The sequence below is a fragment of the Gracilinanus agilis genome, chromosome 5 (assembly GCF_016433145.1).
Source record: "Gracilinanus agilis isolate LMUSP501 chromosome 5, AgileGrace, whole genome shotgun sequence".
Classification (NCBI taxonomy): domain Eukaryota; kingdom Metazoa; phylum Chordata; class Mammalia; order Didelphimorphia; family Didelphidae; genus Gracilinanus; species Gracilinanus agilis.
In genome coordinates this window covers 238242884-238267300 of record NC_058134.1, presented here as the reverse complement: position 1 = coordinate 238267300, position 24417 = coordinate 238242884, and the positions used below count along the sequence as shown (strand labels likewise).

General features: G+C 37.5%; 1 protein-coding gene across 2 annotated transcripts in view; it reads left to right on the top strand.

Moving 5' to 3' along the window:
• Positions 1-7934: 7934 nt before the first annotated feature.
• NUDT4 (nudix hydrolase 4) overlaps positions 7935-24417 on the top strand; it is a 27728-nt gene continuing 11245 nt past the window's right edge. For both annotated transcript variants that reach the window (XM_044677386.1, XM_044677385.1), the window contains exon 1: positions 7935-8504. In XM_044677386.1, coding sequence (XP_044533321.1) covers positions 8406-8504 — 99 coding nt within the window. In that variant the 5' untranslated portion in view covers positions 7935-8405. The remainder of the gene's footprint in view (positions 8505-24417) is intronic.

The following is a 24417-nucleotide window of genomic DNA, read 5'->3' as shown; positions in this document are numbered from 1 at the left end:
TGAGGACGAGCTCACCTTCGGAGACCTCATCTAGTCTAAGGCCAAATTCAATTACTCTGTATATATTTGTATTTACTTCGATGTTTAATGTTGTTTCCTTAGATAGATGTCAACTCTTTGAGGCCACCACTTTTACACATAGTATCCACCTACTAAATTCTTGTGGATGGATTGAATCCAAGGAAGGTAACATGATGGAGTAGAGAAGCATCTCACTTCAGTCGAGAAACCTGGCTTCAATACTTTGTCCCTAACAGCCATGAATCAGTCATTTAACCTCCATGGCTCAGTTTTGTCATCTAAAAAATGGAGCTAATACTACTTCATGCAGCTCCTCCCATGGCAAGGGACAGGAAGTGTTTTTGTAAATTTTTAAATGCCAGAAAAACGTAAAACATGTATTTGTTGAATCTGTGCTTGTGTTCCCAGGTCCTGATCTTGGGATTTGATGCTGCTATGCTCAGCTCTAAACTGCACTTAATATGTTTTTCATCTAACTCATATTGAGATTTCCTAATCTTGAATACTGCACCTGGCTTAGTCCATCAGATCCCAGCTTTGACTCTGGCGATATTTCTGATTTTAGCTATATGTCTCTCTATGTGTGTGTACATATACATGTGTGAACATGTGCACATTTATATGCAGAGAAATCTATGTGTGTATGTATGTATGTACTATACACACACATATATATAGTCAGTCCTGAAAGGGCATATATGTGTGTGTGTTGAATGTGTCTATAAACTTGAAGGACTAGAAAACACAAAAATCAGGACAATTTTCGTATCTGCTAATGAATAACTAACTCCCTTTGGATCTGAGCAGGAGATAACTTCATTCATTCCTTCATTGAACCAACAGCATTCTCCAGAGCCTGACCTCAAATCCTACCTGTATCTACCTGTTTTACTTTGAGTTAGTCATTTAATCTTCCTCTCGGAGCTCCAGTCTCCTCAGCTCTTAAAAGGGGAGGGTAGATTAGATGGCCTCTGAGCCCCTTCTAGCACTGATCCTTTGACAGCTGGGGATTTCTCAATTCATCCTATCATTTCAACAAAGACTTGATTTTAATCTAATGTGCATAGGTGAGTAATTTTTTGCATTTGACATCACAGTTTGCAAAGCCTTAATATTGTATGCTTCATAAAATGTATTTTTAGTTGCTCTGATCACCCAGTGCCTAATGTTATTATGACTACCCATTTAATATTTTTATAGTCCTATGACTCATTGCAAGGCCATCTGAATTATATTCCTTACTAAATATGCATTCTTGATCAATGTTCTTCTCCTTTTGAACATAACTGCAGAATTGCTCTTAGCAGAACAAACCCTGAGAATGAAATAGTTGTCCAAAATGCCAAGGGCTGAAGAAACAAGCCAAAATGTTGAGTCATGGTTTTTAAGAGGTGATAACCACTAGAGCATATACCTTTCTTCAGATGATAAGGCAGTAAAGGAGGGAACATATTTTTGCAAAGGCGTGTTGATTAGCTACAGTGAACCACATATAAATAGAGTGGAAGGATGCCTTTTTTTTTTTTTTGCCTAGAAAAAACAAATTGTCCTACCATAAATATTTCAAGGAAATAGAAAATTAAGGTCTGTTCTGTAAATTAGTAAGCTATTTCTTATGGAAGAACACCTTGTTCAAAACTGAGCCATAACAGTTGTTTTAAAAGTCTAGCAAGGCCCTCCTCCCTTCAATGCAGACGTAGGGGGCCTATGGGTGAGAGGTAGTATATATATACTATCAGACATAGTCAATGTATCAATGAGGAAGAACTGTTTGGGTTTTTTTTCTCTTTCTTCGTTATATTTGTAGCAAGGAAATCTCACTGAAAGAGGAGGGAGGAGGCTGTACTCAGAAATGAATGAAATGTAAACATAAAAGCTATCAAAATAAGACTTTAATGTTTAAAAAGCTGGCTGCATTTTATATGGTTATGGAGGTTTTCTGAATTTTCATTCACCCCATCTAGTCTCCAAACATTGTAAGACATATACAAGAAGGGGTATAGCCTAAAGAATAATTTATTGTATATTAGGAAGATAGGGTTCAAATCCTTTCTCAAATACAAATTTAGGGGTCTAATCATGAGAAGGGTCCCTAACTTTCACTAAGCCTATTTTCTCATCTGTAAAATGGGGATAATTTTACCTACCTCACAGGGCTATTATAAGAATCAGCTGGAACAATTGATATAAAGCAATAAATACCCATTATGTTCAAAGTTATAAACTAATTTCAATTCATATTTTGCCTTCTTGTAATTGCTATCAGTTGCACCACGTAAAGAGATGTTTCTTTCCCAAGAAAAAGCTCTTCTGTACTATTTTAAATCTGGGATAAATTCCACTGTTGTTTATGTAATTAGCATTATTATTTTACTTGGTTATAACAATGGAAATTCAATCTGAAGAGGCAAGAAAATGGACTCAAAGAAACATTTGCTTTGAAGACATGTCTGATCCAGTTTGAATTCTAGTTCTAACACTCAGAGCTATAACTAGAGCTGACTGAGTGGGGCTTTGATCCCAGGGTGAAATCAGCAACTTCAAGTCCTTTCCACTATAACAAACATTTTTCAGTTTAATATAGAAACAGCTGGGCTTAGCAACTAGTTAACAAGAATAAGGAGTGGACCTGTGACATCTTTGGTCTAGGGAACTCAGGATTAAGAAATTTTCTTTATCAATGTGGATCACTACCTTTCTTACAACTCAGATTCTTAGAAAGTTTTCTAATGTACTAAGAGGTTATTTTAACTTGTTTTAAGGAAACAAAGCCAGCTATATATCAATGGCAGGACTTGAACCCATATCTTCCTGGCTCCAAAGCTAGTTCTCTATTATTTGAATGACATTAGCACTAGTAATGAGCTAAAACCAGAAATTAACAGATGACATTTTCTCCCTAACCCCATGTCAGCCCCTTCCTGACCTGTCCATGCCCTACTCCTCCATCTGTGGGAGCAACCCCTTTAGTGGCAACCCCAAGGCATCTCAGACTCCAGAATTAATTGAGAATAAGTTTTTTTGCCTTTTATCTGGCTTCTTCCTTCCTTCCTTCCTTCCTTCCTTCCTTCCTTCCTTCCTTCCTTCCTTCCTTCCTTCCCTTCTGTCTTAGAATCAATACTGTGTAAGGGCTGGACAATGGGGGTTAAGTGACTAGCCCAGGGTTTCTGAGACCCTGGGAAAATCATCTTTCCCCTGGTGAGTTTTAGTTTTCTCATCTGTAAAATGGGGATAACAATACTTGTATTATCTTTCCCATAGTGAATAAGAGCGGTTATTATTTATCTGTACAACATCTCTGAAATCAGAAAGGAATGTTTAATAGCATCACAATTTTATAATGAAGCAAACTAAGATACCAGGGAACTTAGAGTCTTGCTTCTGGTAATTGTGAGTCAGTCTAACAGAGCTTAAGTCTCCTCTATCCAGACCATGATGCCTCAAATATATAATTACATTGCCTTTTAAAACCTTGAGTAGGAGCAGCTTGTAACACAGTGGATGGAGTGTCAGGGCTGGAGTCAGGCGGTCTTGGATTCAAATCTGACCTCAAATACTTCCTAATTTGACCCCTGGATAACTAACTCACTTAACCCTGATTGCCTAGCCCTTGCAGCTCTTCTGTCTTAGAATTGAAGCTAAGACAGAAAGTGTTTGTAAAATAATTTTTTTAATCTTGGGTAACAAGTTTCTCTAAGATATACTTAGTATACAGCCTTTTCCTTCTCTGAAATTTTAAACTGCTTGAAAATATTCCAGTGCATTTCCCTGTACTCTAAGTTCTTGGTACCAGAGTCAAGGCACTAATGTGAGGTCAATATGAAATTAGACTCTGATCTTAAAAGGATCAAGCTAGTATAGCCCTGTCCTTTCTAGTTCTAAGGAGGAGAAGCAAGCCTCTGGCTGTTTAAATTGTGATATCACTGGATAAGAGCAATTTGGAGCAATACTGGCATATTACAGATGCTTAATAAATGTTAAATGATCCTAGGCAGGAACCTTCTGTTGTCATTGGATATGTGTTATAAGAATCATAGAAGTCATTTAAAAAAAGCAAATAAAACTATCATCTTGTTTTTTGTCATACAAATGTTTCCTTCATCAGATTTCTTTCATGTCATTTTTACAAATGTGAACTATTTTCAGAGAACCTGACATGCGAAAATCCCAATTTGTGAAACCAATAAATGAGGGGGTGGTTATTCATATTATGTAAATATACATTACTTTTTTAAACCCTTACCTTTTGTCTTAGGATGCATAGTCAATATAATCATCTGACTATCTGTCTTACCCTTCCCTCCCCAGATTACTTACCCCTCTCCCTCACCTCTTGCACTTGGAACAATCATCAAATCAATATGACCACTTCCATGAGAAGAGACACAGCAATCTACTGTGTTACACCACTCCCTACTTGTTATATCCTCCTAGTAAAAGGTAAGCTTTAGAAGAGCAGGGAGCACCTATTTCAGCTTTATATTTTTATCCTGATCACCTAACATAGTTCCTAGCAGATGGTAGGCATTTCAGATATGCTTTCTGCTTGCACGCTTGACCTCAGTAAGGTAAGAACTGAACTGTTTCCCTGTTTCCCATTCAATCTACCACCCCGGCTCCTGTACACACACCAAGAATGTCAGAAGCTTTGGCATAAGTACTTCCTCATATATTTTTTGTTTGTTATTATTTGTTTGTAAATTATGAAACTGTCATTGAAAGGTTGAAAAAGGAAGGGATCAGGGAAGCTTAAAACTAGTGTTAGGAATCATTACCATTTTAAAAATCCTCAATAAGGAATGCCCATAACACATCTCTCCCATTATAATGCAAATGAGGCAGCAAATTAAGCAATTGATCAATATGTATTCAGTGCTTACTATGGCCCAGACATTATCTGATTGAACAGATTAAATTTGCACCTGACTTTTAGGGAATCCTTCACTATGCACATTAAGGGGTATTTAGATATGCCCAAAGGAGGATTTTCCTTCAAGAGACATGTGATGAAAATAATTGCTCTTCATTAACAGAATTATGAAGACCTAAACGTATTCTCTGAAAAATAGCAGAAATGTTGCTGTTAATCATAAAAAGATAGTCTAATCCCCTAATGGCCTTGGGAGGGCCTTGGATTTGGTACATATTGGAGGACCCAGTTCTAATCTTAATTCTGTGAAAAATAACTTTAAAACTCTGATTAATGCAATGTCAAAGCAAGAGTTCAAAAGAATGAGGATGAAACTTCCTCTTTACCTTCTGCCATAGAGGCAATGAACTTAAAATGCAGAAAGTTTCATACATTTTCAGATAAGGTTAATGTGAGAATTTGTTTTTGCCAGACTATGCAAATATATATGGAGGAATTTTTTTTTAATTTCCTCAAGGTTAGGGAGGGGTGCAGTGTTGTAAGAAGGACAGATTAATAAAGCATTTGTTACTTTTTAAAAAAAATGTAAATCCTTTAAAAGTCCTTTCTCTGTGTGACTTTGGGCAAATCCTTGGGCAAGTCTAACAAGAAAAGGGAGGATGGAGCTTGGTCACATGCTAAGGTTCCTTCCACCTTTACTCTATTATCCTATGATTACTTGATAAGATTAGTCAGGACCTATCCTTTAAAAATGCTACTTTAGATGAGTAAATGAGCACATAACTTCTAATTAGATATGTACAGCCCACATTTTTAACTTTGGAAATGCTCATTTATTAAAGTATTTTTCCAGTTGCTGCTATGGTAGGCTGAGGAAGAACATGAAATCTTGTCACTTACCATTCTTACATCATCTAGTGCATTAAGAGAGATCCTGAATCTAATTCAGCCCTTTTATTTTTAGAGGCCTAGAGAAACATAGTTAGGTAATGAGGTAGATAAAGTGCTAGGTTCAAATCCAGTCTTAGACACTTCCTAGCTGTGTGACCTCAGGCAAGCCACTTCGTCCATTTGCCTCAATTTCCTCATTTGTAAAATGGGTAGGAGAAAGAAACAGCAAAACACCAATTTCTGTGCCAAGAAAACATCAAAATGAGGTCATATTTGGACATGACTAAAACAAAAAACATGGGAATAATAGCACCTATCTCCCAGAATTGCTATCAAATGAAATAATCATTATAAAATGCTTAACACAGTGCCTGGCACATACTAAACACTACCTAAATGTTAGCTATTATTACTATTAATAGAAGTTTTCCCAGGGTAGCACAGGTGGCATAGCCCCAATGGAACTTACTTTGCTTAAAATTGCTTTCATTAGAAGATCCCATTCTCCTGAGTTGAATGTAAATATCTTCAGAAATAAATACAATTTTAGCACACAGTAAATACTTAATATATGCTTGTCAAATTAAATTGACTTTGCCCTTGTTCCCATTTTTCCCAAACTATACCAGTAATGCATACTTAAAGATTGGCATCACAAAGATCCCACCCACACTTCATAAGATCTGTAGTTCAGATTCTTCTTTTAATCCTTCCTCACCTGACCACTGACATTCACTCTACTTCGCTTGCTATTTGTACTTGACTAATGAAATATAATTGCTAGCAGAGAAGAATTCATCTAGCATTTCTGTAGTTGTATCTAACTTCCAAGACAGCATATTCAGAGGTTGGCATCTATAGGGAGATGGCATGTTTAGGTTTGCTGTTGGAAAGTTGGGAATTTTATATTTGGAGGAAAGAATACCAGACGGTATTCTCAGTACTTGGCATAGTTATACCTTTAATAATTGCTCCTTGGTTAGTGTGTGTGTGTGTGTGTGTGTGTGTGTGTGTGTGTGTGTGTGTGTGTGAGAGAGAGAGAGAGACAGAGAGACAGAGAGACAGTCAGAGACAAAGACAGAGAGAGACACAGAAAGATAAAGACCTACAAGTTACTGATGTGTTTGCTTTTCTTTGTATAGCTCTAGCACTTAGCGCAGTGCCTGTTACTTAAATGTTTGTTGACTTAACTGAGATCTAGCTTGCTTTCCACTAAGACACACTGACTCTCTTGCACATAGTAGGTGCTTAATAAATGCTCCATGAACTGAGCTGAAATTAAACATAATTTCTAGAAATGAGCCATTTATCCCCATTAGACAATGAACCTGAGTCACCTATTCTTTTTGCTTTTCTTTGTATCCCTAACTCTTACAGTGCTGAGCACATAGTAGGTCATTGACTTCACTGAGGCCAACTTTTTCTCCAGTAAGACTGCCTCTCTGGCATATAGTAGGTACTTAATAATAATTCCATGAATTGAATTGAAATAAAACAATTTCCAGAAATGAGTAGGTTATCACTTAGTCCTAGCTGAGTGTACAATCATGGTTGTTTTTTTTTTCCTTTTTCATGTCTTTCTTTGAATTTCTAACAATGTCTGACACATAGTAGGAACTTAATATTTTTTAAAACTCTAACTTTCTTAGAATGGATATTAAGTGTCGGTTCTAAAGCAAAGCACTAAGGGCTAGGCAATTGGAATTAAGCAATTTCAGTTTTCTACAGCGCTAGACTCATCTTTGGTTCTAGGTGCTTGACTTTTTCCTTCGTTCCCTTCTAGTCAGACCCACAACCCCAACAGTCGCACGCAGTCCCCTCCCCCCACCCTTCGCCCAGAACAGCAGCGAGTGCTTGCCGCAGGCAGTCCATTCCAGGACCCGCCTCCTTTCCTTTACTCTCCTTAAAGCGCAGGCGCAAGTGCAGCGCGCAGGCTCTGGGCCAAGTTCAATTAAAAAGGGGGGGGGGAGGGAAAAGAGGGGGCGGGGCCGGGCCGGTTTGCCTCGCGCCTATGGAATGCGAGGTTCGGTTAGGCAGGGGGAGGAGCGTTGTCTCGGTCTCTGGCCAATCCTGTGCGTGCGAGGAGGCGTCTCGCGCCTGAGAGGGGAACGGAGGGGGCGTGGTGGTGGTGGGGTCTGAGAGGGTGAGGCGTAGGAGAGAGTGAGAGAGAGCTCGGGCAACCGGCGAGCGAGTGTGAGGAGCCGTGACAGAGGAAGGAGCGCGAGAGCGAGCGTGTGTGTGTCCGAGCCTCCCGCCCTCCCACACTGCTGCCGCCGCGAGGGAGGAGCTGCCAACCGTTCGCGGCGGTCACGAGGAGCCTCACTGTGATTGAAGGACTGAAGGGAGCGAGCGGCGGCGGCGCGGCGGACGGCGGCCGGACGATCTCCATGGCGAGGCGCAGCTTCTCCAGCAGCAGCGGCGCAGCCTCCTCGACCCGCGGGCTCTAGTGCCCCGAAGCAGCCTCACTAGTTCCCACAGCCCCGGCCCTCGGGAGCCGCTTCCTTCCTCCGTTCCTCTCTCCCTTCCCCCCTTCTGTCCTTTGCTGCCCGCGCCCTCGGGCGGGTTGGCGGCGGCCGAGCCCCGGCGGGAGGAGGAGAAGGAGAAGGAGGGGTTACCCGCCTCTATGATGAAGTTTAAGCCGAACCAGACGAGGACGTACGACCGCGAGGGCTTCAAGAAGCGGGCGGCCTGCCTGTGCTTCCGCAGCGAGCAGGAGGACGAGGTGGGTGCTCCCCCCGCCCTCTACTCCCCGCCGGGCCCGAGGGAACAAAGGGGCTCCTTCCTCCCGAGCCGGGCGCGCTCCGCCACCCCGGGACCCCCAGCCCATTGTGGGTGTCGGGCGGAAATCCCAGGGCTTTCCGAGGGACTGCCGACCTGCGGAGGGGGGGGGGTACCAGAGAGACGCCTCCTAATAATAACCGCGTGCTCGTGGGGGAGGGAAACCCTCATCTCCGCTTTATTGGTAAATGGGCTCTGGGTAGGTGTGGAAGCCGCGTCCTTTGTCTTCCCCACACCCCCGCCCCCACCCCACGCGTCTTTCTCCCAGCTGCGGGCAGCAGAATGAGCTGGTTCGGCCACAAAAGAGAGTGGCCGCTTTGTGAAAAATAGTTTTAGTCCTAGCTCTATGACCCTCGGGCAAGCCACATAAGCCCCATTGCCTACCTCCTACGACTTCTGCCTTGGAACAGTATTGATTCTAAGACGGAAAGTGGGAGGAAGGGAGAGTATATGTGTATATGTACGCGTTTTAAATTATCAGTTAACCCTAGACTAGTCACTAGTTGCCTACCCCTTAATGCTCTTCTGTCTTGGAATCGATATAGTTTGGATTCTGAAAGGGAAATTGTGCGTGTGTATGTATGTATGTGTTTTAAATTATCGCATGACCCTGGGCAAGTCACTAATTGCCCACCCCTTACCTGTCTTGTGCCTTGGAACCGATTCTAAGACTGAAGGTAAGGTATTTGTTTTTTGTTTTTTAATCTATTATGGGTTTGACAAACCTAGTTCATTGCCTCCCAATGAGAAGTTTTGATAATGACGGTTTGTGATTTGGTGATTGTTGAAAGAACACTTGCTGTCATCGGAAAGGTAGCTAGATGACTAGAGGAGGGGAGCTGCCATTTAGCACCCTGATTAGCATTTTTATATGGGTGTTGGTTTGCCTCGACTACTTACTCTGCCCAGGTCTTCCAAAAAGTCACTTCTTTCAAATTGAAGATGCAATACTGTTTCAGAACTGCATAATACAAAAATAGTTTATTTTGTGAATTTTTTTCTATAGTTGACATTTGGTAACTAACACTTAGTAGCAGGGAACATCTTTGTTTTGAGAAATCTTAAAATCGTAATCGTTTATTTTCCTTTGTAGTAATTCCAATTCACTTAAACCCCTGAATTCTTAGGGTTTCTTTTTTTTTATTATTACCAGTTTTATCCAGAGTGCCACAATAAGATATCATGCTAAATATGCACAATTATACTAGCTTGTTGCCTTTGCTGTAAGTAACTATGTTACACTATGGTGATACTTTTTCAGCCTTAGTTTTATTTCCGAAACACATGAGTGAGTTTATTTTAATAGTTGTTTGTGTGTGTGTGTGTGTTCAAAAAGTTTATTTTAACTTTTTTTTATTTTAAATTGTCCTTTTCAGGAAGAACAATGTTTTCAGTCTAGCTTCTTTGGAAAATTAAAACAAAATCACAAGTTGTGCTGAAGGATTCTAGAGAGAAAATAATCAGTTTGTATGGGGAAAAGATTACTAGAAAAATTAAGTTTTGAATTTGTTTAAACCACTAAAACTTGATAGTTTAATAGAAAGCCTTGATTAGAATTTTCTGTAATTTCTAGATACTGAAAATTATGAAGTATTGAGATAAGAGGAGATATTTCTGTTTTTCATAATGTCTTGTCTGTAAAAAGTGAGGTATGCTAACTATTTTTTAGTCCAAAAGAAAGCTTTAGAAGTGCATCTCAGTGCAATTTAGAAAATAAATCCTCATGTGCTTAAAATTGTTATAATAAATTTTTGAAAGGCTCATTTCCAAGTCTTCAGAAAATGCTTACATTATAAAAGTTTTCAATGAAGTCTAATTCTTTTTGAATATTACTAACTGCATCAGCGCTTAAAAATTGTAATCAAGAGTAACTTCATTTTTTTTAGCTTCATTGAAATGTTATACTTAGCAATTTTCCATATAACTGAGGCATATCCTAAAGTAGCAAAAATTTAAAATCTGCTGAAACAATTGAATTGTGTGGGGCTCTTTTTCTCCTTATTAAATGGCCCCAAATAGTTATGCTTTTCTTAGTTCTTTTCTGTCTTTAATAAGATTTCTGTCATCCTCCTAGGATGGGCATTTCTTGGTGCTTTCAAAGTTCCTAAATTCCAGCTACAAAATGAGAAACAGTTGGAGTTGGGGGGAGGGTCATGCTATGGAGGCCCAGTTTCTAACCTAAGTTGGCTTGGAGATCAGGTATACAATTTGTTGGTAGTGTGTGTAAAGTAAAATAAGTAGGTTCTGAGTTGAAATCTTAATGGGTTCTTTTAAATTAGCATCCATTTCAGATATTCTAAGGTCTTTTGCCCATTCCCTGGTTCTCTTTTGTGTTACAGTTGAAATTGAGATCTGTGATCTCTATGACATGCAAAATTTCATTTAATGATGACATCCAGGCTGACATTGCAGTTCAATTTTAGACACTAAAGGACATTCTCATTCTCCAACCAATTGATGAAATAGGGTAGGGGAATAAAAGAAAGCCTGAACTGAGTAGGAAGACTGTCTAAGGTAGCCAAGTCAAGAATCTGGATTTGCACAATTGTGTGGAGCAGGAAATGTATGTAGAAACACCAAAAAGATAGCTATAAAATGGAGGTGAAAGGCAGTTTCTGCCCAGAACTCCTTTTTTAATCTTCTATAATCCAGAACTCCCTTTTAAAATCTCCTATAACCCACCTATATATAGAGTACATATCAGATACAGGAAGTTTCCAGTTTATTCCAGAAGTCCATTTATCATTTGTCTAGATTCTGTTTACAAAACACTTCCTATTGAAAAAAGGGGTCTAGTAGGTATCTGGCTTGACCCACAAAAATCTATAGTACCCATAATGTTGTGATATTGATAAACTAAACTACGACTTTATTTTGAAGGTAAAGTGCTTTGCTAGTAATATAGTTGAGAGATGACTGATTAGGTTGATCTTCCCTGAAGTTCCTGGTGAGGTTTCCCAAGGTGGAACTGATAATTATAAACAGAAAGAAGAAAAATACATTTCTTATTCTAGGTGGGGAAGAACTTCAGTGGAAAGTCCTGAGAGAGGTTGGTGGAATCAGTTCTCTGTGCCAGCCAGCAGGTGGTACCACTGACTCCGAAAGACATGGTTGCTATGCAGAACAAGTCCTTTTTTTTGGTTATTTTCCTTTGAGGAGGAAATTAACAAATGTTCATTTTATATGTACAAAGTGAGCGAACTGGGTGGCACAATGGATAGAGCTAAGCCTGGGGTTGAGCTCAAATCTGGCATCAGACACTAGCTGTGTGACCCTGGGCAAGTCACTTAACCATGCTTGCCTTAGTTTCCTCATCTGTAAAATGAGCTAGAAAAGGAAATGGAAAACCACTCTATTGCCTTTGCCAAGAATACCCCAAATGGGGATCACAAAGAGAAAAGGACTGGACAACTAGAACATGTTGAAGATAGATTTGAATAGGATATTTTTGGCCATAATGACTTAACTTACTAAAACCTGAAAAGGCCCCAGTTATATGTATTCATTTTAATGAATTCTCTAAACTCAGAAAACCAGATCAAAAAAGCATTGTTACTTTGGGGTTATTTTCTACTATTAAACATTCTCATGTTTAATATTAATCTTAATGAAGTTTTTACTATGCCTTGGTTTATGATGTTCCACACATTCCCTATGTAAAGGAAGTTAAAAGCACCTAGTTCATAGAAGATGTTTACTACTTTTTTGGCAAAATTTTTCCCCTGTCATGCTGCCAATTCCAATTTCATTAATGTTGGCATGTGCTATTCTGATTTATGCAAGAATTAATTATTGGAGACTATAGTCCTATAGAAAACAGAGATATTTAACTTGTGAATTGTTTTGTAAACTGCTGTATTAAGTGAAACATAAGGATCCATAATTTCAGAAGTGCACGCACACCCTGCCTTAAAATAAATAATTCCTTAAACAGTCTTTGAGCATTGGCCTAAAAATTCTTACCCCCTCTGTACAAGTAAGTGACAACTCTAGAATAATCTAGAATAATCTAGACTGGTCCTCCAGTAATTGAAATGGTCTGTCATTGACACTGTCCAGTAGTCTTAACAAAGAACACAGCCTTTATTGCCAGGCTACAATAATGCAGATAATTTCGAGTAGGGCATGGAATTTATTTCTTTTTTCAAGAGTTCCTACTAACATTTCACAGATATAATTAGAGCAAAAGTTATTGAAGTGGATGCAGTGCAAAAAAACCTTTTTATTTATCCAACAAGATTTCAGGGTATAGTCAAGAATTAAGCCGAGGAAGCCTGAGAAGCCAAGCTAATCTTCAGAAATTCTTATATTAGTATAGTGCTAGAAATTGATTGGCCTAGTTTTTCTTGTAAATCTGGCAATTTTGGGTTATTGAGATCAGAAACAAATTTAGGGAGAGAAGAGACTGAGGAAGTATTAAATTATCAAAAAGTAGGTAGGAGACCTAGTGCTAAGCCATTTACTATAGGGATAGAAAGTCTCATAACTCAGTTTTGAGAGCATTAAAGTTGATGACCCAGAATCAACAGTAAAATGATAAACTGTGTTTATTATACTTTTTTTAAAAGCAGGGTGGTACATGTCAAAAGGATTTCCATTAAAAGAATGAAGTTGAAATTTTTTTATAGGAGAAAATTTCCCCATGTGGAACATTTCTTGATATTTTTCCTTAAGTCCCTGACTCTTAAGTGAAGTAAATAAAATGATGCTGAGGAGGGAACCTAAGATGTGATTGCCATCAAACTGCAGGAACTGCCAGTTTTTGCCAGAGTCAATTTCTTCATTTATTGTACTTTGTTTTTTATTTGATCTTTTTGATTATGACTCCTCAAAATCTGAATTCAATCGCCAATCCTGCTAGGAACTAGCTCAAATCTTTTATATGGTAGCTACCAAATAGTTAATGATGATACAGTTTAATTGATCTTGATGAAGGCTGAATTTTCCATCAATTTCTATATTCTTTTCCCTCATTGCAACTGATGAAAGTCACAAGCTAACATAACAAAGTCTTAGCATCCTACTGTAGATGTGATGTAGAATATGAATTCTGTAAAGTAAAATGAAATTTTGACTGGTTCTGTTACTATAACAGAACTGCTTTTAAGAAAAAAATCATCTTTTTTTATTAGAATACTTGTGTAACTCGAAACAGTTTTTAATGACCAAATTTTTGTGAGCAGTTTATTTTCTTGGTTTAAGCATTAAAGCTAATTAGTCTTGTCACATAATGTTTGACTTTTATTTAGTACTTTACAGACTTTCTCCTTTGGTCCTCACACAATCTTGCCCTGATGATTTATATCTTTGGTTAAATTTGAGGCTCAGGAGGGGTCATTGACTTATGCGCAGCTCAGTGTAATGTCTTTTGGGAAGAGTTTGAACCTGGATCTTTCTGATACCTCACATTCCTTATCCTGTTCTGCCTCTTTAAAGGCTAACATGAAGACATCTTTAGAGGTTACTCTAAGCCCTCTTCTTTTGCCTTTGAAGAACTGGAGTCCAGAGGAAGGAAGAGACTTGCCCAGTCAGGTGCTTTGTTGTAGTAAAAGGCAAAGATTGAAATGTCCAGGGCTCTCTTGCCTCCCACTGTATGTGCTACCTGTCAAGTGTGCTTTTAGATCTGGAGTCAACTTGAATATTTAGGAACCAGATATATTTTTCAGCTTTTCAAAAGGGAAAAAAGGTTCACTTAGAACCCCAGTTCTTAAATTCAGATCTAGACCTACGAAAAGATTTTCTGGAATGGCTAACATAGATTGCTAGGTACATTTGCTATTTGGGTGCCATACATTTATTTACAGCTGACTACTAGCAGCCTTACTTACCCCTTCTCTGTCCATCCTTTTTTTGAAAAACTTTTTATTCTGAATTATAAAGAGCATGTCCATATATAGCAGAACAGATGAAACATTGAATCTACATTTCTATTTTTTGCTTTTTTAAAAAACATATAATAAATTGCATATCTTTGAAAATTGTAGTTTATCCTGAATTTTTTTGTTCTTTAGTTTTGTAATCAATATGTTTACCACTCAAAACAAATGACACAATGACCATGACCTAAAATTTTGACTTTCTGTTCCTTCAGTGCCATTATGGAAGTACATAAGAGCTAAACTGGAGTTTGGTATTTGCCATGGAACTGTCAGGTGTTTCAAGACTTCTTTGTCACATTGCTACTAGTATGTAAATATGCATGTATGAAAAGAGAAAGTCTACTTTTAATTCCAGGTAAAATGGAGCAGAGACACTTTAGATTACTCCCCTCTAGGAAATAATATGCTACTTTTGTGTAAGTATATTATGCTAAGTGCTTCCATACACATTAATCCTTCCTTAGAACTTTAAGACAGATGAGCAAACTAACTAGTACATTGATTTTTTTTTTTTTTTTTTTTTTTTTTTATTGCCTGCTTCCTTAACCAAAGGACCACACATCTGATGAATAGGGTAGCTAGAGCCTCCTCAGCTGACCTGGTGACAACAAATATTATGTCTTAAACATGTGGTCAGAAGATTTATTGCTAAACCTGAAATTGCTTTTTCTTTTTGAAATAAATAAATTCAGTGGAGTTTTCCATTTCTTTGGGATTTCTTTTTTTAATAGTCTATTAGCATTTAGATCAGTGTTTCATTTGGACTCTATTACCTCTTTATGATTCCTATTAATGATTTCCCAACTAACATGCTTAGTGTCTTTTCTGACTTTATATAGTTATCTTTCACATCCTTAAGCCTAGTGGTATGTAGTAGGGGACAGGATGGAAGAAGCATTCTTCTAGTTAAAGACAGGGACTTAGATTCACGGAATTGAGGGAAACATTTTCTTAGATTACTATAATTTTGGGTTTGATTTCAGATTTGATGAATTTTATTTAATAGAAAATATCTTGAAGTTGGCAATGATTCAGTGTCTCTGCACATAACACTCCTACTAAAAATCATCACTTTGTTCATCCAGTGTTCTGAAGGGTCATTTAAGAAACAATGTAGCAACTGTTCAGCTGATAGCCAGCCTGAATACTGGATTTTCCAAAACGAATTAGAACTCTTGTAGAAACATAAAAGTTTGGAGTATCAAAATTAACACAGTGTTTCATTGGCTTGAATAGTTCCTTAGCAGAGAGGTTGTGTAAGATTAGGCTGTTAACTGGATTTGAAAGATCCTGAAATGTTGTAGCACTGTTTGGCCTTTAGAAAGTTGCCAGCAAACCTACTTTTTTTTTTTACCTAGTTGCATTTTGTATTAGCACTATTTGGTTCTTTTTTATAGACAGATTCTGATTACTCTGAGCCTGAAAGTTGTATCTGTTCATCATTTTAAAGTTAATTATTTTAACCAGGTTCAGAAATTACTGGCTATTAATGGTTGTTACACAAGAAAATTACTTAAATTTATCAGGTTTGTCTCCTAGGAACATTGGGAATGAATAGTAGTAAAATAAATCCAGAAAGTTGGGTTGAATTTTTCTGGTTAAACAATACTATGGGGCAGATTAAAGCAAGTTTTCTAATTGCAGATAATTATAAAATGATTCATAGTTACTAGAATACAACTTTACCCTTATTTTGTTTCTTAACTTCTGGTTGTTCTAAACATCACCTTGTAACCATTGATTCTACTTGTTAGATTACTTTACTAGTTGAGGAATTAGCACCTAAGTATTATATAACAAATGGCAGTCTGAAAATAACTTCTATGTCCCTCTTATAGTTTTCAGGGTCTTTTCACATTCTCATATATTTCAGAAATTCTATGAAGAAGACAGGTAAGTCATTATCACCAATTTACAGGTGAGAATGAGCTCAGAAGGACTTGGCCAAGGTCATAATGGTTAGTAAATAGCTGACTAAATCCAGATGTTTTTTAGACTCTTTAGACCAGTATATTCTTTTTGATGGGTCGTCTTCTGTATATATTGTGGTCTCTGTGACTTGCTAAGTGGCTTTTTGTAACATTTTAATTTCTTTTTTTCAAAACTAGAACATGAATAGATATTCAGTCTCATGTTGCTGCTACTCATATGTATTAGAAAATCTGTGGTCCAACTGCCACATAATACCATGCCTGGTTTTGGAATATCTTGGAGTACATCCTAACATCTCCAGTAACAAAATTAATTTATTTTTTAAAATTCATACAACAGTTTTGAAAAGAGAAGAGTAGGGAAAAGGGTAGAATAATCCTCAAGCAGTGTACATGTTTTAAAAAAATTCAAAATTAACCCCCCAAAAAAGCACAGGAAGACCATAGTTATATCCTGGGAATTGCCAGGATCTAGGACTCCATCAGATACCTTTAGAATTCTCAAGTGTGACAAGAATACATTTACATCTAAATAAACTGTTTTATATGAGTAAACAAAATAATAATTTGCCAGGTCTTCCCATATTTTAAAATGTCAAGTTTGACCCAAGCAACTTCCTGAGAACCAATAACTTAATAAAATGCTAACAACTTGTTAAATTATGACCAGATTTCTTAACCACAAATAATTGACTTTATAATTGATACCTCAATGGAAGTAACATATATGTTAGTATCATACTTAAAAACACTTTGACTTTGTTTGATGCAAGATTTCTCTTGAATAATTGTAGTAGTCCCCGGGATTCCTGAATGATTAAGCCCTTAAAAAAGTCTTGAAGCATGATATACTTAAATGGATTTATGATTCAGTCTGTGAGTATTCCTTGCATGGATTAAACCCACCCATCTCTATAGTTCATTTTCTGCAATTCTTACACCATGTTATCCTTTATCATTGAAAATCCTCCCATATTGCCCTCTCTGGTTTTTCTACTATTTAATGGATAGACAATCCATTATTTGATTGTGATTATCAGATTTTTTCCCTTGTGGCACAGTATCATTTTTGTTTATGAAAAATCTCAGCATGTTATAGGAGAATCATGCATATGACTATAAGTGTGTACAATAATACATCACCAAGTTAGCTGAAACTGCCTTATTAAAGCACTCCCTTTTGCACCTATTTAAAAGGTTTTATACTGTATCTTTATAAAAGGAAAGTTAATATTTTCCAGGGTTGTGTATAATCTAAGAAAAACATAAGACAGGGAAATGATTGCTGCATATTATTTCATTGTGAAATATTATAAAAGGAGACATAATTTCATATCCACTACTCAGCTTTTATTCTAGATATCTGTAGTAGAGAGGCTATCACATTACTTTGTTCAGTTCTGGCACCATTTTTCCTATAAACAATGTGAGGCACTAAACTTCACATTATTGGAAGAAGAAAAACAAACTAAGATTCATCTGTTGTCTGGCCAGTAGTTTGACTTTTTAAGATCTCTTCCAACTCTAAGGGATCCTATATTAGGAGCACTAGACTTGGCAGTGGGGTATCTAGATTCTTTTCCCAGCTCCCACATTTGTGGCTGGATAGTTATAGCCTTTGAGGATTTTTGTACCCAACTTAAATGGGGATAATACTTTTACTAAATCATGGTTCTTTTGGAAAAAAGTACTTTGTAAACATTAAAGTACTTTAGGGTGGGAGCTCTCATTAGGATGACTGAATGAATATTAGAAATTAGTCTCTGGCTTTAGGTGGTTTCAGAAATTTTAAGAACTGGAGCTTTGAGCATTCGGTTGTTTTAAAACCCTAAGTAGGTTAAAAATTAAGTAGAGATTATTTTATTTGTATACAGTGACCTTTTCTGTGGACATTGGGGAATTTTGGAAAGGACTTCATAAAGCACTCATTTTTGGTTGTTCTGGGCCCATGGTTCATTTACCGGTGATTTGAATCTTTTTGCTTTTAAGTTAATTGGGTATAAAAATGTATTCAATATTTCTTGACCAAGCTATTATCTACAGAAGAATTGAAAAAAAAAATTGGTTAAGTAGTGAAATCATACTAGTTTCCAAATTAAAACATGTCAGTTCCTTTGTTAAGTTAGGAATACCTCCTCATTTTACTGTTTGAGGAAACACTAGGAAGTATAATTCTCTTTGTGCAACATTGCAGAAATTTATTTAGAAAAAGGATTCACCATAATCTATTTAAATTGAGCTTTCTTTTTAAAAACCAGAAATTTTATGTCATATTTGAATATAAATTTGCCCTACTTTAATACAGGCCAAAATGATCTTAATAATAGTAATATACTTTATATATATATATAATAGTAATATACTTTATTCTTAGAACCTATACTTAGCAACAGTTGGGCTTTCTACAAAGTTTTCTGATAACAAATTACATTTCTGTGACATTTCAGGGAACCTAAAACCAAAGTGGTATTCAAATGTTGAAATAATTAAATTCATATTTATATTATTATCAAATTATTTTTAATTTAGAAAATTATACTTTTAAGACATTGCTAAACTCTAGAAATTTTTTTCTTTTTTTTTAAGCCCTTACCTTCCATGGAGTCAACACTGTGTATTGGTTCCAAGGCAGAAGAGTGGTAAGGGTAGGCAATGGGAATCAAGTGTCAAGAATCAGATTTGAACCTAGGATCTCCTGTCTCTAGGTTTGGCTCTCAATCCACTGAATTACCCACCTGCCCCCTGTTTTGTTTTTTAAGGTTCATAGATCTAGAGTAAGGAGGGATCCCAGAGGCCAGCTAGTCTAACCTTCTGATTTTACAGATGAGGAAACTGAGGTGCAGGAAACTAAAATGCCTTGTCCAAAGTCACATAAGTAGTAATTGTTAAAGCCATGATTTGAACTTGGCTTTTCTCTGACTTCAGATTCAGGAATAATATTTCCACTGTACTATGGTACCTCCCAATAACATCCACAACCCCTTCCCTTTTCTCTATATCCACACGTTTTAGTAAAAGAGGAAAAGGCTAGCTTTAGGCAAAGAAAAAGTTATAGAAATTGTTTTTGTTCGGTTTTTCAATTGTATCATATTCTTTATGACCTCCATTTGGGGTTTTTGTGGCAAAGATACTGAAGTGGTTTGCTTTATTTTCCTTCTCCAGCTCATTTTACAGATTAGAAAACTAATGCAAACAGGGTTAATTCACTAAGAGTAAGTATCTGAGACTGGATATGAACTTAGAAAGTAGAGTCTTCCTTATTCTAGACCTCAGCACTTTGTCCACTGTACCATGTAGCTGGCCCAGGAAGAACTAGGCTGTGCCTTTAAAAAATAGTACTAGTTGGAGGCAGCTGGGTGGCTGCCTTGAGAGTTGGGCCTAGAGACAAGGGGGTCTTAGGTTCAAATCTGGCCTCAGACACTTTCTAGCTGTGTGATCCTGGGCAAGTCACTTAATCCCCTTTGCCTAGCCCTTCCCACTCTTCTGCCTTAGAACCAATACATGGTATTGACAGAAACTAAGAGGTTTTTTTTTTTTTCTTTTTTAAAAGAAAACATCAAAAAACCAGTATTGGTTAACAATAATATAATATCTATTTTTGTTAGCCATGTCAGCATTAAAATTTTTAAGAATCTCACAAACCATAGATGCCTTATATATTATTAGTTGGTAGCCATAGTATATAGGTTGTAGTTTGCCTTTTTCAGTAACAGCCTAGGAGAATTGGTGCCTAGTTTGGGCAATCCTTTTAAGAGAAGATATGTCAGAAACAGAACTGTAAGTGTTAGCCATGCTTTAGGAACTATAGAAAAGGAACATTAGAGAGGCCTACTTAGTAGTGCCATGGAAGGCTTGGGAAAAGAAAGCTGCCCAAAAAGAAGGCTGGTAAATAGTGAGGAAGCAGAGAATTCGGGAAATGAACAAAATCACCCAGAAAGATGAGTAGTTGTAGTGGGATAAGGAAGAACAGCAAGCAGGGAGTTTAGACTACTCTGAAAGTTTAATATTAAAGAGGAAGAGAAAAGAGAACTTGAAGGGTTAGCAGGAGTCTTGTAAAGGTTAACTGGTTTTGTTTAGTATAAGAACAGGAGCATTGTGGACTAGGAGAAAGGAGCTAGTTAGAAGAGATGATTAATAGAGCAAGTTCTCTGAGGGACTGAAGTGAAAGGTTTTTGTGTAGAAGGGATTGTCCTATGGAAAGGATCTTCTTAGGATGCACATTTAGCTCAATTATTTTAGAAGCATGCTACTTTTGTGCTAAATACCTAGTAAAACCATCCTTACTTCAAAGGGTTGAAATAACTAGTTAGAGAAGTAAGATAAACCTGAAGCCATTTCAGACATTTATTATTAAATACCTCCTTTGGGCTGAGCAGTTTGGTACTGCCTGAGATATAACAAATAAAATGTTTTCTTGGCAGAGATAACTGGAGTGGTTTGCCATTTCCTTCTCTAGGTCATTTTATAGATGAGCAAATTAAGGCAAATAGGGTTAAATGACTTGTCCAGGGTCACCCAGTTAGTGTCTGTGGCCAGATTTAAACCTGGGAAGATGATTCTGACTTCTGGCCCAGTTACTCCATCCAGTGCTCCTATCAGATCGTGAGAGCATGGGAAGGGGGAGTAAAATGAGACTGAAATCATAGTTTGAGACCAAGTAAAGAGCTTTAAAAGCTAACCATAAAAGTTGATATTGAACCAAGGAATATCAGGAAGCCATTGGAGCTGATTAAGGAGGGATCTGTGTGTGATGGAATAAACAGATACTTACTAAAGGAAAATTGCTTTTTAGGATTGCTCAGAGTGGAGGGGCCAATCAAGAAGTTATTATCTAAGTGAGGATGGGTGATGAGAGTCTGAACTAAATAGCCACATTAGCTATATGAGTAAAGAGAAAGGGCCAGGTTTGAGAGATGTTGTGAAGGACAAGAAACTAGACAACAATTTGTTCAGCCATTCCCCAATCTATGGGCAACCCCTCCTTTTCCAATCTTTTGCCACCACAAAGAGCACAACTATAAATACTTTTGTGCAAGTCTTTTTTTTTTCTTATTATCCCTTTGAGGGAACAAACCCAGCAGTGGTATGGCTGGATCAAAGGATAGCTCTTTGTACATAGTTCCAAATTGCCCTCCAGAATGGTTGGATCAATTCACAACTCCACTAGCAATGCATTAATGTCCCAATTTTGCCACATCCCCCTCAACATTCACCACTTTCCTCTGATGCCATATTGGCCAGTCTGCTAGGTATGAGGTGAAGTTTTTTTAATTTGCATTTCTCTAATCAGGAGAGATTTATAATACTTTTTCATGTGCTTGTTGATAGTTCTGATTCTGTCTTGTGAAAACTGCCTGTTCATGCCCCTTGACCATTTGTCGATTGGGGAATGACTTGATTTTTCTAAATTTGACTTAATTCCTTATATATTTGGGAAATTAAACCCTTGTCAGAGAGTTTTGTTATAAAAATGTTCTCCCAATTTGTTGCTTTCCTTCTGATTTTGTTTGCATTGGTTTTGTTTATACAAAAACTTTTTTATGGAATACTCTTGTGCTGGAAAAAAAATAAAGAACTTGAGGAATTGAGCAGAGCAAAAGGAGCAGAACCAGGAGAACATTGTACACAGAGATTGATACACTGTGGACACAAGAGCTAATAGACTTTTCTACTAGCAGCGATGTAACAACCCAGGACAATCTTGAGGGACTTATGAGAAAGAAAACTACCCACATCCAGAGAAAAAACTGGGAGCAGAAGTGCAGAATAAAAGCATGATGTAGCTCAATAGGGATATGATTAGGGTTTTGATGTTAAAAGATCACTACTGCAAATATGAATAACATGGAAATGGGTTTTGAACAATGATACATGTATAACCCAGTGGAACTGCTTGTTGCTTTGGGAGGGGGTAGGAAAGAATGTGGGGCTGGGGTTGGGGGACATGCAAGGATGGGAAAATATTCTAAATTAAAAAAGGGGGGGGGATAGAAACTAGACCACATCCTCTAGACTAATCCATATACATACCTGGATACTCAGTAATTTCAGGGCAAACATACATGGTCACAGTTGATGGACAATGGTGAAAAATGTTGGCTTGTTGACTATTAGAATGCATAGTTGTATTAACTACTCTGAAACTTGGAAGTAGGTTGTCCTGAATACTTAACTCTTTAAATTAACAAAAGCAAAACATGAAGTGAATTTTAGCAGATAGTAAATTATGTATTTACTATGCATAGAAGTCATTTTAGAATCGGTTTTGTAGAGTCAGGGCAGTTATTGGTAACACCAGGCCTGGTGTCAAGAAAACTTGAGTTCAAATGCCTTGAGTCAAATTATGACACTTAATAGCAGTGTGACCCTGAGCAAGTCACTTAACCCTATTTGACCTCAGTTTCCTCATCTGCAAAATGAGCGCAAAAAGGAAATGGCAGAGTAATACAGTCACTTTGTCAGGAAGAGTCAGACTACTGGACAACAACAAAAAGGTTTATAGTCTGGTCACAAAAGATTAGTAGTCAGAGGGTATTTTACAGACAGGTGGGTATAGTAGCTTTTAGTATATTAATTACCATGGAAGATTTGAATTTGAAGAGGCACAAAAGATTTGAGTGTACAAAAGGAGATGATAGTCATTTAAGAATGAGGATTAAATAACCCATAAGCTGTACTAGTATCCAGACCTTATATCTTCTTTGTGAATCCTTAAATTGGGTAATAAGACAACTGAGTCACATTTTTTAAAGTGTATCAACCCTTTGTAAAAGGGTCCCAAGTATTAAAAAAATTTTTTTTAGAATATTTTTCGAGGCAGCTGGGTAGCTCAGTGGATTGAGAGTTAGGCCTAAGAGGCCGGAGGTCCTAGGTTCAAATCTGGTCTCAGACACTAACCAGCTGTGTGACCCTGGGCAAGTCACTTGACCCCCATTGCCCACCCTTACCACTCTTCCACCTAGGAGCCAATACAGAGAAGTTAAGGGTTTAAAATATATATATATTATTTATATATTAATTAAATTAAATTATATATTAAATTATATATTATATTAATTTAAAATATATATATCACACATACACACACATACACGCACACACATACACATTTTTCCATGGTTCCATGATTCATATTCTTTCCTTTCCTCCCAAATCCTCCCCCACCTCACCCCCAGCTAACACGCAATTCCACTGGGTTTTACATGTATCATTGATCAAGAGCTATTTCCATATTAGTGATAGTTGCACTGGGGTGGTCGTTAGAGTCTACATCCCAAACCATATCCCCATCAACCCATGTGATCAAGCAGTTGTTTTTCTTCTATGTTTCTGCTCCCACAGTTCTTCCTCTGGATGTGGATAAAACGTTCTTTCTCATAAGTCCCTCAGAATTGTTCTGGATCATTGCATTGTTGCTAGTAGAGAAGTCCATTAAGTTCTATTGTACCACAATGTATAAGTCTCTGTGTTATACCAAAATTTGTTCAGCCATTCCCCAATCGAAGGGCATTCCCTCATTTTCCAATTTTTGCCACCACAAAGAGCACAGCTATAAATATTTTTGTGCATGTCTTTTTCCCTATGATTTCTTTGGGGTATAAACCCAACAGTGTTATGGCTGGATCAAAGAGCAGACAGTCTCTTATAGCCCTTTGGGCGTAGTTCCAAATTGCCTTCCAGAATGGTTGGATCAATTCACAACTCTACCAGCAATGCATTAATGTCCCAATTTTGCCACGTCCCCTCCCAACATTTATTACTTTCCTTTGCTGTCATGTTAGCTAATCTGCTAGTTGTGAGGTGGTGGCCCCAAGTATTTTAAAACTCAGAAAAAAAAGAAGTGTAAACATGCTTTCTCAACAGGTGTAACTTTCAAAAATACATTAGAGGGGGCAGCTGGGTAGCTCAGTGGAATGAGAGTCAGGCCTAGAGATGGGAGGTCCTAGGTTCAAATCTGGCCTCAGCCACTTCTCAGCTGTGGGACCCTGGGCAAGTCACTTGACCCCCATTGCCTACCCTTACCACTCTTCTGCCTTGGAGCCAATAT